Below are 17344 nucleotides of genomic sequence, written 5' to 3'. Positions count from 1 at the left end.
GTCAACTAGGATTCAAGGATGCTCTTTACAAGTACGGTCCTGTGATGAAGAGAATAAGTGACGACTTCGGACCTAATCCTACATACACCGGACCATGTGTTGATAAAATTGACGAATTAATGCGGCAGCGTATTCCTCTGGATCAACTGGAACAAAGACGACAGTTGATTTCTCGCCGGCTGAGGGCGCTTTATAATTTCAAGAAAGAGTCATGAAAAGGGCAACTAAATTGTTTTGGGTCGGTTTTCTTGAATTAATCGTTATATCGTGAAAGATGTATCGCCAATATGGTATTTATCATCGCACAATAAAGGGTTGTAATGACATTGTCATTGGATCTGCCTGTTCTTTTTTTTTTTGGGGGGGGGAGCCTTGGGAAAGAGACAGGTGTTAGGGATGACAGAATTCAACTTTTTAATATTCGCTAAGTTTTGATGTTTTGCGAGGTCACCGTGAACTCTCAGCTGTCATGAATGAATACTTAGAACAAATGTTTGCATTTCGCGAATAGTATACTTCTGAGATGACAACATTAAGTTATTAAAAGATCGCTGTTGTCACATAATGACTAATTACAGACAGTTGGAAGAACAATGACGTGATCACATTGTTTAGCTAGTTTTCATATTTGTCAATATCATTTGCATTGAATTAATGCGACGACAACACTTCGGGTTTATTCATTTATGGTGCTGATTATTTTATCACCCAATCATTTGAGTATTGTATATTTTATGTTTATAAGAATTTAATGGAATAATAAAATGATGGATTCAGTCTTTTGGAAGAGACGGTCTGAGGTCAGGAGCTTCGATCTGCTCCCTGACTGGTCCCCTTCTAAATGATCCAGGTTAACCATGAACATTGTGTGTAGTTTGAGCTAATTCCCTAAAAGTCCGAGTCGATCCCGTGTACAGAGTGGAGAGAGAGAGAGAGTAACATGGAGGAGGGTTAAACATTAGAGGTTACCCATCTATTTGTTACACAGGTAATCCAGACATTCATCATCGTATTACTACTTCAGTGTCACGAAGTGTCATAAAATCATATGACATATTTTCAATGACAGTAGAACGCATAACTTCAAGAAGTTGAAGAACCCATTGATATGCCTGATTGCCATCTCACTGAATCCTGGACTCAAGACAGATAGCGCCAATACTAGTATACCACTCGTCCATTCATGATCACAACCAACAAACAAACATCAAAATATGGGTAACAGGGGCTTTTTATGAATTTATTTTAAATAAATGATCTCTTTATTTCAATATAATTCAAGATATTTCCCTTATTGTTAACGAGAAATACATTATATCAGACAAAATGTTGAATCATATATAGACTTTGTATACACAAATTGACAATATTCAAATTTTAATGTAAATGAAAATGTACACAATAAAAGCTGCAAAAAAAAACCTACCCCACCCCAAAATAAGCCTACCCACCCCCAAATAAACCCACTCAACCCCTAAATAAAACCACCCACCCCTAAATAAAACGAATGGCAAGAACAGGGATTTAATGGCTGATAGACTGTTGATAAGAACTATATATCACATACATTGTTTACAGTGTGTTGAGTCCTAAATAAGAATTAGACTATGTGCATGTCTCTCCGTCAGTTCTAATGAAGAATCGATCGGGATAATATGTATATAGAAACCTTAGAACGACTTTGAAGTAATTTCATTTTGCTTGTTTATTTATTAGTAGTATTTAATATGGATATTTGAAAATATCATAATTCACAATTGTCTCAGGATATTTATCTGTGGTCATTTCAACAAATTTTAATTCTATTACACATGGTAATAGTTATTACTTCTGGACATTAGTCATTGTAGGAATAAGTTAGATAAGCCATCAATGTATAGACCATATTTAACTCTAACAGCCACCGTTCATTGTTTCAATATATATAGATAATTTCCATTATATATTCTCTGCATTAAACTTGATAAATTAGGATATATCTGAAGAAAGGCACTGTAGTACGCCGTGTTGTCATGGAAATATATAGAACTCAACAGATTGGACATATCATAACAGAACATAAGATCAATTTAACTTGATTAAGGTATATAAAGACATGGGTAATGATTGATATGCAATGCACTGTATAGTCTGTTATATAAAAATCAATCGAGTCTAGAATTGTACAGAAAATGTAGTACAGCATCATTTTCCTGTCTCTGAACACTACAGAACACTACACTCTATTATTACATTCACTCAAACTGATCCTCTCAAAAACGGAATCAATATTCCTATATATAAGACAGTTTTCTTTATGTGCAAAGTGATATTACTGTATCATACTAATTTATAATAAGTCAACTGATTTGATAGATAAATTTCGTCAATTATGTCAATATCTTGTGCACTAAACATTAAAAAGCACAATGCATATCTTCTAAAACAAAACTTGTATATATCACAAAATTGTAACATTTGCCTAGCCTTTGGAATTATCTTTCAATTACATATGCAAAAGGTGAAATATTTCTGTTAATTTATCTGTAAATATCATATGAAAATGTAAATATTTGTAAGTGTATTTTAACTCTCATATGTAGCCTTATGTTATACCGTGTATCTGTCCGTCAATCTGTCTGTCCATCGTCCGGTCTGTGAGATCAATACCTCAAGAAAATTTAACTTCCGATGTTTGTAATAAACATACCAGATTGAAAATTTCACAGTAAGATACATTTACTCATTCATGCACCATAGTGGAGAGTCTATGCATACACCCACCCACACTCTTGCATACACACTAAATAATAGGCTAATCTCAAAAACAAGAAGTAGCATATTTCATGGGTGAAAACAAAATCTCTGTTACAATGCTGTGTGTGGTGGTTTGAATTCCCCAAATTTACGTAGATTACCCACATTGCCCCTTATATACCCCTGTTGTGTATTTAACCACAAGCCCTCAATCATAGAGGGACTGTAGTTTAACCATATTGTTAGGCAATTTTACGACGTTCGAGACATATAACCATCGCAGCAGCGCCCAACAGTACAACATTATCCAGTTTAGATCTTTCTACTTTAATATTCGGAGATTTCTTCATCAAGGCTTCGACGATACCATTGATATAAAGCGGCACCAGATTTCCGTTGAGGATTATAAGCTGAACATCAACAACTTTCATTACATTACTAATGCCACAAACTAAAGCTTCCATGCCTGTTGAGGAACAAAGATCAAAATATCATGAGTTCGGATCATTGCAACTTTATCACTGTAGCTTGTTCTCAAAAGTCGATGTTTACTGTTTCGAGGAATAGGCTTTATGCAGAAAACTATATAGAATCGTTTGTATGTATATATTTAGAAAGATTGAAATATTTAGCATTTTAGGTGTAAGGTTCAATGGGTGTATGCTGATTTATTCCACATAACATCAAGCATTATTGAGATACAACCAGCGAAGAAACAACAGTGCGTTGAATTGACTGCTTTTGGTAAGCAGGAATGAGACAAGTTTTCATGCAAAGGCATGCAATGTAATTAGTGTGTACATGCCAGTAACTTATCAAAGTATAAGCACCACATGAGTCTCTGATCCCATAATTCTGTTTACTGATAGAGTTCAACTTTTATTGTTTTGTAATAACCTCCACATATATGAACAAACTGATAAAAGCGTCACATGAACCTACATCAGAGGCACCCGCTGTTGTTTTTGCGTGAGGATTTTCTAGGCTCATTTCATTAATTCAAGCAAACGCACTGGTGTTTTTCGAGGGTTGTATGTCAGTACAAGTGTGATGAGGACTTTCTCACCTGTTTGGACTATTGTCTGTATTTGATGATTATTCAAATCAGATCCATTCTTCAGATGATCGATATAGATGTTCACATTTGAATTCATATCATGGTCAAAATTAAAACGTTCACCTGTAATTATAACAAATAATTATCGTTAGAGAAAATAAGCAAGGAATACATGACACGTATATACCCTAGATAGTACTAATTTATGCAGAGTTTGAGAAGAAAGACTTTTATGCAAATTGGTGTTCAATTAGGCAGAGTTTGAGAAAAAAGAAATTTATGCAAATTTCTGTTCAATTTTGCAGAGTTGAGCAGAAAGAGTTTATGCACATTATGCAGTTTTAGAAGAAAGGCGTTTTGCTGTTCAATTATGCAGAGTTTGAGAAAGACTTTATGCAAATTTATGTACAATAATGCAGAGTTGTAGAATTAGGACTTTATGCAAATTGCTGTTAACTTATGCAGAGTTTGGGGAGATAGCCTTTATGCAAATTGCTTTTAAATAATGCAGAGTTTGAGAAGAGATACTTTATGCAAATCAGGGTTCTATAATGCAAGGTGACGTTTATCAATTATGCACACAGGGTTTGAGAAAACAAATTATGGAAATCGATCTTCAAGAATGCAAATTAGTTACTCCATACAAAGACACAATGGACGAATTATTCAAACGCGCTGTGGCCAAGGCATCAAAACATAAAGTATGTACAGGTTGCTTTGATTTATATTGAATTATATTCTGTCCTAAGAAAATTGAGAGTTATCTTATCACCATCCTTGGGTTAGTTTTCGTTTTACTTGCATTTCATTGAATGTAACAATGTTACTAACCTTGTAAGAACGCCTTGGTTTGTTCAGACAGTGACAACGCTGAACTGTATGCGTTCACGCAACCATGGTTACCACAACTACAGAGTCGTCCATTCATGGTAACAGTCATGTGTGCAAGGTCAACAGACTGACCAGATGGAGTAGGAGTAGGCGAGCGTCCATTCACCATCAATGCACTTTCGATGTCACCTAAAAGAAATAATTCCATAGTATGCTTCATATCACGAGTTTGACAACCTCCATAAAATGAAGATTGCAAAAATATATAACAAAATGAAAATGCCATAGTTTCTTCAATATATTGTATTAATTTATATTATGTCCTAATAAGAACGTTTGTTTAGGTAAATGCAGTGATTCAGTGGTGAAAACTAGTGAACTGAATAACATAGATGAAACATAGAAGAGAACTCGTTACTTAGAAACAGCTTAGTTCCCCAAGCCAGTGCCCTTTATTTTTACATACTAAGTATTAATATAATCTACATATATTCAACGCATAATTTCCCGGTCCCGGAAGAAAGAACTAATACATATACCAGTAATCACGTGGCTTCTTACCTTTGCCAATGTTAATAACCAGGAAATTGTCATAATGTTTTCCTAGACCATAGAGTTTCTCTGCCTTGGCTATACAGTCCACGTTACTATTGACATAAACGGGCAGGTTGTAATCGGATGTGAGAGCATCTTCTAAAGTTTTCTCAGAATGACCTGTGTCAACAAACAAACAAACAAACAAACAAACAAACAAACAAACAAACAAACAAACAGACAGACAGACAGACAGACAAACAAACAAACAAACAAACAAATAGACAAAAAACAGACAGACAGACAGACAGACAGACAGACAGACAGACAGACAGACAGACAGACAGACAGACAGACAGACAGACAGACAGACAAGAAATGTTCAGTAAATATGGAAGTAGATTGAAGTATGAATGGATACTTGCTCGCGTACCTCGGCGTAAATATGCCATTAGCAGACACTGCGATGCCCTGTCTACTTTGTTACATTTTGCTATTTCAATATATACCATTACCGTATTAAACCGAAGTAGCGTCCTGGGCGTTTTAATTAAGAACAACCCGACACAGGATGAACAATTGATCGCGCACATCATTGTAAATATAGTAGAGACCACGACAAATTGTTAGGGTAGGTAATGGGTGCGTGAATATCAAAATAGGTCACTGATAGAAGTATCTTATCTGAAATAAATGTAGCTCTCGTAATAACCTGAAAATCTATTCTGACAATGTCCAGTGATTTCTACAGTTAACGAAGTTCCAATATCCATAGATCAATGTTTCAAAGTGTCAACTACGTACCGTTTTGCAAGTTTGTTTTTCGTAACGTTTTCAAAGACTCTGTGTTGATACCTGTGAAAAGAATACATATTATGCTTTACGAATAAATTATCTACGCCAACAGTTTGTTTAAACTTTAGAGTAATCTTTAGGTCATTGCAATCAACCAGTTCCCATAATATTATGTAAGAATCCAATTGGACCACACACTGTTATTTTTTCAGTTATTTTAAAACGAAAGTTTTTGGTACTTTAATTGTACTTTAAATCAAGTTACTCCTATATCATACTTTGGAGTACTAAACAACAGGTATGGATGGCTCTTTTAACTCAAAAATTCAACAATAAAATATCCCCCTACTAAAGCTATTTCCTTGAAAAATTAACCGGCATTTAATGTCACTACAAAGAATGAAGTATGTACATGTACCTACCTATGCTTATAGCGGTGACTTGGGCTTGTAGGCTGTCAGATGAATGTATTTTTTTCTTTATAACTGTCTTGATGTCAGAAAGTGTACTTTCTTGTTTTATTTCATCATCTGGAAAACTATGAATCACATTTCCCTACACGGAAGGCAGAATTAATTTTGTATTAGTATACTTTCTAAGTTGTTGTGTGACAGGTCGTATTGCTGCTAGAAATCCTCGGGCTACTCTGCTCACTGTAAAGGCGATCGGTCGCTTGTCGTATATCGTATCGTATCGTATCGTATCGTATCGTATCGTATCGTATCGTATCAGAAGAAAACCCGAGGTCTGACAGCTAGATTATATATGACAGGTACACATCAAATAAAGTCGGTGGTGTTCAAATAATGTTCTTGCTTACTACTTGCTTGCGAGTTTTGTGTTTTAATTAAAATCACTCTTTTCAGACATCTCAAGTAATAAACATTCATGCCATCGAGAAACTGTTAAAACAACTGCTCATCAATCTATGTAAAACATATATAGGCCTAAGTCCATATTCTATTTTAAAAAACTTTCTGTGGTATTCTTTGAGTCTGCTTTCCGTAAGATTGAAAAAAGAGAAAATATATTTTTGCTATGAGGGAGAATAGCATGCAATAACGATGACCATACCTTTTCATTTACCAATCCCGTTTTTATCATAGCGCCCTCTATTGACACACTTAGTACCGCCTGTTTGTTTACTACTTGGTCAATATCTCTATGGGTGTTACGACTGACTGGTATTGTTGGGAAATTATACGACTTTTGTAGTCTCTCAGTGATGTCAATGTTTCTAAGGAAGTCAAGAATTCTGTCAACTGCATTGCCATCACCATAGAGATGAGATCTATGGGTAAACGGTAAAGGATAAAAACACTAAGTTCCACTCTCTGAATCTTTCATTATGATTTCAATTTCACAAGAATAACATGGCGAAATTCATAAAGTGTAGTGGGTACTATGTAGAAATAATTTAATAATCAAAAATCAAAAATTATGTTGAAATCCATATTTCAAATGTGCTTTGTTCGGTATATAGTAAAAACTCGACTTTATTATTGAATTTGAGTTTTTGTGACAAATTAGCACGAGAACTTTATAAGCCAATAACGCGTACGATAGCTGACTCATAAACAGAGTTCGATATTTACGTGTTCTTACCTCGGACATTTCTTTTGATACTGAGTCTGTAGTGCATGCAGAACGGTATGCATGCTATCGGCATCTTTGCAGTTCAGTACGTTCTCTATTCTCTCTCTGCCTGCCTGACGAGATCCGAGACTGACGACAGGAGTACCAAATGCGCATGTCTCTCTCACACAACAACTACTGTTACCAATAAGAACGCCACAGTTAGCCATTAATGTGATGAACTCGACGAATGGAACGTGTCTGGCTGTAACGAAGTTCGGATTGTCCTTCAGTCGAGATTGATGAAGGATGTTCATCATTTCGTGGCTACCTAGCATATAAGTGAGAACAAACAAACCGGTTACTCTATGCATCAGGTAGAGGCAGAATAGCCTATACTCTTTCCGCTGTCCTGACATTTTATTTTTTTGAATTTCGCTTCTCCATCTTGTCTACTAATTGTTTTTACAACCACCAGTATTTTCCTGTCATCCTTCTGAGAATCTGATTGGTCAAATACATAATTAGGTATTTTAATCACAATCAGGTCACATGACGATTCCATAATTAAGTGTTTACATTTCAAATAAATCACTTCTGTGAACATTAAAATCGACAATTATCATAAAGGTCAAAAAAACTTTTCATATTCCAACCTAACTTCTGGATTCTCTTTTTTATGGACGAAGTTATCGATTCGAATTAAACGCTTGGATAAAAACGAAATAATTTCGCTTCCCAGGCTGAGGTGATAACTGACAGACATTTTAATATACGCATACTGAGAAAATTACACCCATAATGAGATTTTTAAATGAAATAACCTACCTGCATCTACATTTGGGTACAATACTAAAGTTTTCTTTCCAAACTCTATTAGAGCATCGATTGCGTACCGTAACATCTTTACAGAATGATCAATCTCCGTGGTAACGGGATGTTGCAAACAGATGACGTAATCGTTGGGGTTTACTCCCTTCCCAAGCCATTTCTCAATGACGTCACTGCGACTGGTAGCTGTATCCATACGTAATAGTTTATCATAAACAGGACATCCAGACATTACGATCCGTTTCTCTTCCTCACACATGGCGATCAGACGATGTTTAGATGTTTCCGTACAACAGATATGGTAATGAGCAAGTTTTGTGATAGCGTGACGTATGGAATCATCAATGGTACCACTCACTTCCCCTCCCTCAACGTGCACAATCCGAATATTCATCAACGCTGCTGCAGTGGCTAAACCTAAGGCATCAAACCGATCGCCATGAACCACTAAGAAATCGGGTTGTAAATGCAGTAGGATGTCGGGTAGTTTTGAAAGAGACAGAGACATTGATTCGACCATTGCTGCTTCATCACCTCCCTGTACTATCGTATGCATCTTCCAATTTATGTTAATTCCGTCATCTTTTATTACTTTGACAGTTGACCTATGGGTAAAATATATTTACATAGGGCATAATAAAAAAATATTGTGTGGGTCCGGTTACATTCAATTTTAGAATAGGTGGGGGTAGGTAGATTTATTTTTTTTTATTATATTTTTTTCATGCAAAATTGTTATTTTCTGTGCATGTCTGTGGTTGGGATGACCTGTAGATATTTTTATAGATAAAAGTACTGCTAGTTCTCACCTAGCTGCACAAGGTGCGGGTTAAACACTAAAACTTAAAAAGTCACCAAAACAGACGAAAAAAACCTCAAAACCGCAGCAAGACGCTACAATTGTTGCAGCTAGTTCTCACCTAGTCTATCTGCTAGACCTCGGATGTTCTTCCGATACAATTTACGACACACGAATGAACATCGCTATCGAGGATGGAACATCCGGGCAAGCCCTCACTGTGAACTTCGTTCGCTTATTATATCGGAAGAAAGCCCAAACGTCTAGCAGCAAGACTAGTTCTCACTGTATCTATGTCATATCCAAGTAATTATATTTGTTGACACATGGGTAAAACATTAGCGCATGCTTGCGCAGTATTATCAGAAATCACCCCATTGGTGTATTTGATTAAAAGTTATAATTAGCTACTTTTTATCAGGAACACTTGTCATCGCATCGACGTGTCCTGTCATCCAATCAGCCAAGACGAGGGCGGATACGATGCGACAAGACATAGAATGGTATAGAATTTATGAATATTCATGAAGAGATCGTTTTATGTATGGTTATCGATGTCATTGTTAAACGCTGCATACATGTACGGCACAAATTTATAGTTCCCTAAACTTGTTCTTGAAATTCTCCAGGGCTTATTTTATTTACTCTGTATTTGAATAGAATATTATTGAAACACAAGTTAAATCTTTTTTATGAAATAATGACCCGAGTAAATGATAGCAAGACAGTCGGACCGGGGTGAACACGGTACAGCTAGCCCTTGGGTTATTGCAATTAAGGCCCCATCAATTCAATACTTTGTTTGTCATCCTTGAATTCCTCAAAACCTACCAGGCAGATAGGGGGAAAAGTCAATGCTATTATGTTACGTAAAATTCACTTTTCTACTGATCCATTTTCTGTTTGTACCTAAATCTACTACACTTGTGTAATGTAAATGTCAAAATCCAAAGTTTGATTGTCTTAAACAACTGTTTAAAAATAAGTGTAGTTATTCAGAAGATATTTGAATGGTCCTTTCATTTGAAATACTATAAAATACTGCCTTCGAATTCTGTTTACATTTTGGATAAAACGAAATGTTTGCGGGTTTTTTTCTAAATCGCGGACGGCAAACAAAGAATTTAATTGGGACAAATATATTTTCATAAAGTCGGTGACATTTTCCTTTACACAATAATGAATGACACAAATTTAAGACATTTGTAGAATACTATGCAACACATAAATTATTTAGATATCCCAAGGGACTGATGTCAGTCGCCTAATAGATACGTCACCTTGCAAATTGGAGTTCGTCTACCTTTCACCCTTTTACTTCGAAGTTGTTATAATTACAATGACATTTTATAGTACGACACTATCAAATCACGCCGTTACAAAGTGCAATGGTCAGAGTCGTCAAAATGTTTTTTCCCTCCATTTTTCCTTCTTCCTCAAACAAACATTAACATCGATAATTACGGGATTAGACTTTAAAAACAGTAAGTCTGCGCCACGGTGCACATGCAACCTTTGAGATTTACAGTGACGCCTTCCGTGTTGACCATGCCAGTGACCCGTATGTACGCACATGCACGTCAATATCGGTCTATGGCCCCGTGATACATGTATACCAACATTCATAACGTTAATGATTTGATTGTGCTTGTCAGATTATGTAGACTGAATCGGCATTGTGAATCCATCGTAACTTTTAAAGTGAAAAATCCAGCCAGACTTACCACGGCGGAAACGGAGCTGTCAGATTACTAAGATAGACTCACTGTCTTACTAAAATTATTATTGTTCGAGGTTGCACAAGTGGATGATAGCGGTGTCTGTGTTGTGTGGATGTAATAACCCGCGGTCATTAAGATAATGTAAACAGTGGAAGTCGGCAAACTGAATACAGAAAGATCATGAACGCTGGTGTACAGTTTTGATGGAATTCGTCGAGTTATAAAGAAGGTCCTTCACGCAATCACTTCATATATTATTCGTAACTTTTCGGATATAATAATGTATGAATAACAAAAATGTCCCTACATGAAATTATAATCCTGGTAAAAGGGTGAAAGGTCTTGAGTCACAAACCTTGTAAACTTGTGGGTTTCAAATCGACTCAGTTTATTCGAGCATCATCGTATAATGACTCAGAATTTCATGCTGATTTTTTCTGTGCACTTTAGAAAAGCACTTTCCCTATAATTTTCTTGGAATATCTGAATGCATGACTTTCGTTTCAACTTATACCGAAAGAGTTTTCGCGTAGGTTATTTATAGTTTGTTACAAAAATTACACACATCGGCGAATCGCAACTACAGTCATGTATGCCATATTACATAAAATATGCTCTTTTTTTCTTTAAATAATTAATTATGGTAGTATATATTAAATGCAACGCATGCGCACTTACAAATATACAGTATAGTGGTTCCCAATATTAAATGGACGAATCAATTAATTTTCTGAGAACAAAATGAAATAATTTCAAAATCAGTCTCTAATTTCCTGTACGTTTTATCACTACTTCCGGTAAAGTTCGGTAACCCTATATTTTTCGTAACTTTTTTTTTTATTTTTTATTTTTTTTGGGGGGGGGGGGGGTCTTTTCATTTTTTGACAGATAGGTTGGTATCACCAAATAACAATATGAATTCATGATGCGAAGGGCTCGACGGAAGATGTGTCTGAAATATTGAAATATTATGATTGAAATCAAAATACCCCTATTTCGTACACAAGCGTTAGTGAAATGTAGAAAATGCATTTTTGCATGTCAAAGTTTATAATGATTTGGTCAGTTGACTAAATTGAATATGTATCGTTGGTGGCGCTTCTGTTAACTATTAACCGAATCGTTGAGTCCTGTGGTGATGTTGAAAAAAATAGCGTGTTTCCTACAAGCCGATCGACCGACCCAAGATTAAGCTTCGACCCTCGACATTTGTTAAACATTTAAAACAAAAAGATAAGAAATTCTTTGTCTTCTTGACCTTCATACATGGACGTATGTTTTTTCCCCAGCGATATATGTACACATTTCATCAGACTATCACATAAGGTGTTTTCTGACGGACGTTTTGCTTGTTTTTTGGTCGGAGCATTATTTTTCAAAATAAAAACTATTAAAAAGATAACATAGAAAATAAAAATGTTCGACCTTCCTACCCTGTGTTCTGAGGTCATGTTATCGGAAACACACAATTATTTATTTTCCACCTTAATACGATTTAACTATATTAGTTGTTAAAACAAGGTTCCTGGTATCTTACCCGTATTCATCGAGTAGATGGCAGCCATTAACGATAACTTGAAGTTCAAAGTCAGGGTCATCCCGTAAACCTATCATCAACGGAGATAGTTTAGAGTAGTCGGCTCGATTACTAGTAGCTACACATACACGTAACGGTCTACATTTAGTATCGGTAGCTGCGGGCTCCATGGCTGACGATTGTATGGTGTATGTCCTGTTACAAGAAGAAATAGATGGATCAGTTCTATGTCTATATGCTGTAGTCACAGGAAACACATGTAGAAGAGATATGAGAGAGAGAGAGAGAGAGAGAGAGAGAGAGAGAGAGAGAGAGAGAGAGAGAGAGAGAGAGAGAGAGAGAGAGAGAGAGAGAGAGAGAGAGAGAGAGAGAGAGAGACAGACAGACAGACAGACAGACAGACAGACAGACAGACAGACAGAGACAGAGACAGAGAGAGATACAGAGAGAGACACAGAGAGACAGAGAGAGAGACAAAGAGAGAGACAGAGAGACAGAGGGGGAGACAGAGACAGAGACAGAGAGACAGAGGGAAATAGAGAGAGACTAACTGACAGACTGACAGACAGAAAGACAGACAGACAGACAGACAGACAGACAGACAGACGGACATACAGACAGATCTCGACAGGCAGGCAGACAGACAGACAGAAAGGCATGCGAGCAGGCAGGCAGGTAGCTATAGGTCTAACTCAAGATAGGTATATGCAGGTAGAGCGGGGTCTGAGAAGAGTATATGGGTACCTGACGTAGGACAGAGACATAGTGACTGGAAACAATTAATAAAGCGAAATATGAACAGAAAGAAACGCCTGGTCACATAAACGAAGTGACCGCCAAAGGCAAATACACTGCACCTACTGGTGGTATATGTATATTTTGTTATGAAATCAAATGCAAAATTTTGAACTTGAAAACAAAACAACCAACAGTTTCAGCTAGCTTTGACAACAACGTACACAAAAATTCAGACTTTAAAAATTTAAAACAAGATAAACGAATACATATATGTTATGATGATTCTAGTAATAATAGGTATGGTGCCGCGGGATCTCATTTCTAAGTGGAAGACCTACCTGCTTCTGTCGACGACGTCGTATATTGGTTTCTCTAAATGTTAGCAGCAACCTTCGCCTTATATACCCTTGATGGTCCCATATATATCACTGACGTGTATGTACGCTTCCTAAATTGTGTACGTCACTTACTATAGTTAATCAATACATACTTTAATATAGGTTAATTTATACCCAGAAACGTGCACGCCCACCTTTCGCTTCTTTCATCCGACTTGACTAAATGTGTTGTCATATCTCTTAATAAAACTAAAGTAATACCAATATAACTTTCATTTTCTACATAAGTTACGATATTTAAGAGTCACAACCGTGTGTTTATTTCGTAACTATACTATGAAGGTGACCTAATTTGCAATTGTTATCACATGTACAGTCGGTGTTAACAAGTATGGCATTTCCTCATTGCTATCTTAGTTATTTTATACCAACCACTATTTCCTAAGTGATATGTAAATGATACCTTTGCTTGTTTAATTTGAATTTGTACTGTGGAGAGAGAGAGAGAGAGAGAGAGAGAGAGAGAGAGAGAGAGAGAGAGAGAGAGAGAGAGAGAGAGAGAGAGAGAGAGAGAGAGAGAGAGAGAGAGAGAGAGAGAGAGAGAGAGAGAGAGAGAGAGAGAGAGAGAGAGAGAGAGAGACGCGGACGGCCAGACAGACAGACAGAGACAGACAGAGACAGACAGACAGACAGACAGACAGACAGACAGACAAACAGACAGACAGACGTGCACACAGAGACAGACAGACAGACAGACAGACAGACAGACAGACAGACAGACAGACAGACAGAGGCAGAGAGAGAGAGATAGAGAGAGACAGAGACAGAGAGCGAGACAGGGAGAGTGCGAGAGATAGAAAATGAGCGAAAGCAAGAGAGAGAGAGAGAGAGAGAGAGAGAGAGAGAGAGAGAGAGAGAGAGAGGGGGGGGGGGAGCGATGCATATAAATTAAGTCGTTGTCCTAGAAAAAGAGTTCCTCACTAATTAACATAATAAACTCCGTGTCTGTGCTTCATTTTAATACGACTCTAATCTCCGTACGTGGATTTGTTCTGATTGTCTTTATTGCTGTAATGACCAATATAGTTCGTTAAGCCAGTCAGTGGTGGCTTTAAATTCTGTTTGTCTTTTTAACTATTGAAAATCTGCACAACAGATGCCTATAATAGTAAACAAGCTCACATTACTCTTTTGTGTGGTGTTTTGTATACATCCCGTAGCAAATGGAAAGAAGTGTGAATTTACGAATCGCATGGTACTATGAAACAGCTTGTTATTTGCTATGCCGGCACTACACTCGTCTTGGATTTCATACTAAGCATAGACAAGTTCATAACATCTACCTGGTGTAGTGAAAATTCACAACACAACCAGTCAATAACTGTTCATTTGAACATATCCAACGAACCATTGCTTTGGTTTTAAAATGCATATATTTTAATCTTCGGTCGTCAGTTATTAATTTTATATATAAACACACTTTGTTAATATCACATGATTAATATGTAGGCACCACTCATTTCATCATAGATTTCCCCTTATATCACGTGACCGACTTTTCAAACGGTTGCAAGATATGACATCCGGTCATGTCCATTACTAATTTTCCTATTATTAAAATTGTAATTAGTTCTCAAATGAATGCTTTTTGATTGACGGACCAAGGTTGGGTATCTGCCTCGGCTTCCAAGGGGTCATGATCATGCAACCTTACGTGTTAACGTTTCACGTTTTCAGTCTATCAGTCTTTATTTGCACAACAACATGCTATGACAAACATGGTAAAGCATACAAAAATACCATACAGAAATAAAGTGAATACAATACAGTCATTTAGCCAACTGCTGGAGGACTTGAACATATTCAAGAGGATGTTTATCAAGGGGAAGTTTATCAAGGGGAAGTTTATATATATACAGGGAACGTTAACCCATCACAAGACTAGTACAAGTCATTTACATCATGGTTATTACACAACAAGACTAGAACATATGATTCTGTACAACCTCTTCCGAATACCTAGACTTGGTCCGTCAATCAAAACTACATTCAGGTAATCTGGCATTGTTACGTTGCATGTCTCAACTGGTGTTGGCAGTGTTATCCGAGATATGCAACAAGGTCAGATTATCTGTGTCACTTCCTGTACGTTTATATATAATCCGGGCGACAGATATTTCAACATCCGTATTTTTTCTCTTTTTTTCAGTTTTTGGTATGTTTATATTGTTCGGACTTTTTGTTTGTTTTTTGTTTTTTTTTTGTATGTCGCAAACCTACGTCATCTTGCCACTACGTCATGTAAACATTTCATACAATATCATTACCCACAGTTTGAAAACATCTGTAAGCGAAACTAAATTTGTAGAAATGTCGCAGCTATTTTAAAAAAGAAATGGACTAGTGATAATAATTTGATATTTTTCAACACTTTATTCTCGCACGAAAAAGTTTTTTACTCCGTGTTCGGATTTTAAAAAAAATAGTCAATAGGCCGATCACGTGTCATCTATAACGAATAGGGATTTCCCACGGAGGTAAAGAATTCGAGGTATGACGTCACCACTCAGTGATGGTGACATAAACTCTTGTCGCGGATGAACGTCTTTCGTTTTATCAGTATCTTAACGCCTCTGGCGGCAAAGGTTGGAAATTACTTTGTTTTTTAGTTATTAGCTTTAGAGCCAGAGCTGATATAGAAGTGATCAACAAACCATTCTGGCTTCAGACACCACACGTATGAGAGGTCTTCAACTCCCCCCCCCCCCGGACTTTAACTTTTTTTTCTATTCCATGGTAGGAGCGCAATAAAATTCTCTTCAGTATGCACTTTCTATCACCTTGAACTTTAACCGTTACGTAGGGCTATCGAATGTTTATCCCGTCCTAGACCAAGCAATGGTTAAGGTACTACACGAGGCGCCGAAAGTAAAACAATATAGGTATTTTTAGAAGCATATAAAATGAAATTTAATAAATGTACGAGTACCCTTCATTTTGGTTTTGATGTACGGATTTTTACGTACGTCGACTTCCTGTAACATTATAGCAACACAGCGAGGTCAGTGTAACCTTGTAAGGTAACCAAGATAACCAATATATTTATTTCTATCGAAACCATCTGTCTCTATAAATAATCTTAAAATACGTACAAACAAATGTTTTTCTTTTTAATTGTTACATATAGAGGCTGTAAAAAGTACTGGTAGATCATTTCTAAAGTCACGTGACTGCAAAAGGATGATTTAGGTTATTATGGTGTTGTTTATTATTTATTCATTTATTTATTTGTATTGCAATTGGGAAGGCTTTATTTGCCACAGAACTTTGATACGTACGTAGTGAGAGAAACCAATCTGATTAAAAATCTGATGTAGGGAACTGGGCGCGATTTATTTCCCTCGTACTTTTATTGTTATCTTTTATATTTTGTTCTGTGCGAGCGCCAGGGTATCGGGAGCTCATGATCACGTGACAACAATTGACAATAAAAGTAGAAAGCAAAGGTAAATCGTAGTGCCCAGTTCCCTACATCAGATTTTAATCATGATCTTGGATTCATGGAAGTATAACCCACGTGGTTATACTTCATACTTCCATGGTAATAATTACTACTCTGCCGTGCACATATCTGTCGTTTTGTCAGTGTTGATATCAGTGCTGAGTTCCCGATCCCGGTCCTGTATTGTTTGAGCGTTCCCCCGCGGATATTTTAGCAACGTTGCTCATTTTCCAGTATTCAACTCAAGAGGGCGCTCTCTTAAGGTCAAAGAGATCATGGCGGCTTGTAGGATTAGAAACTTGTTTTGGTTTTGTACGATTGTCATTTTCATTGCAAATGGACCCCACGTT

General features: G+C 36.6%; 2 protein-coding genes across 2 annotated transcripts in view; one reads left to right on the top strand and one right to left on the bottom strand.

The window, feature by feature from the left end:
* The window catches only part of LOC144445578 (lambda-crystallin homolog), a 3486-nt gene extending 3253 nt beyond the window's left edge, over positions 1 to 233 (top strand). The window contains exon 5 of the mRNA XM_078135187.1: positions 10 to 233. Coding sequence (XP_077991313.1) covers positions 10 to 215 — 206 coding nt within the window. The 3' untranslated portion in view covers positions 216 to 233. The remainder of the gene's footprint in view (positions 1 to 9) is intronic.
* A 2745-nt stretch (positions 234 to 2978) lies between these two features.
* Positions 2979 to 13727, bottom strand: LOC144445819 (bifunctional UDP-N-acetylglucosamine 2-epimerase/N-acetylmannosamine kinase-like). The gene is made up of 11 exons (XM_078135458.1): positions 13687 to 13727; positions 12417 to 12611; positions 8357 to 8964; positions 7559 to 7859; positions 7028 to 7244; positions 6376 to 6508; positions 5963 to 6013; positions 5186 to 5338; positions 4625 to 4813; positions 3803 to 3916; positions 2979 to 3202 (listed from the first exon to the last, which is right to left on the bottom strand). The coding sequence occupies exons 1-11, from the start codon at positions 13725 to 13727 to the stop codon at positions 2979 to 2981; spliced, it is 2226 nt and encodes a 741-aa protein (XP_077991584.1).
* Between the last annotated feature and the right edge of the window lie 3617 nt (positions 13728 to 17344).

Source organism: Glandiceps talaboti, chromosome 14, assembly GCF_964340395.1.
Source record: "Glandiceps talaboti chromosome 14, keGlaTala1.1, whole genome shotgun sequence".
Classification (NCBI taxonomy): domain Eukaryota; kingdom Metazoa; phylum Hemichordata; class Enteropneusta; family Spengelidae; genus Glandiceps; species Glandiceps talaboti.
The sequence above is the reverse complement of the archived record's forward strand: the minus strand, read 5'-3'. Positions and strand labels throughout refer to the sequence as shown.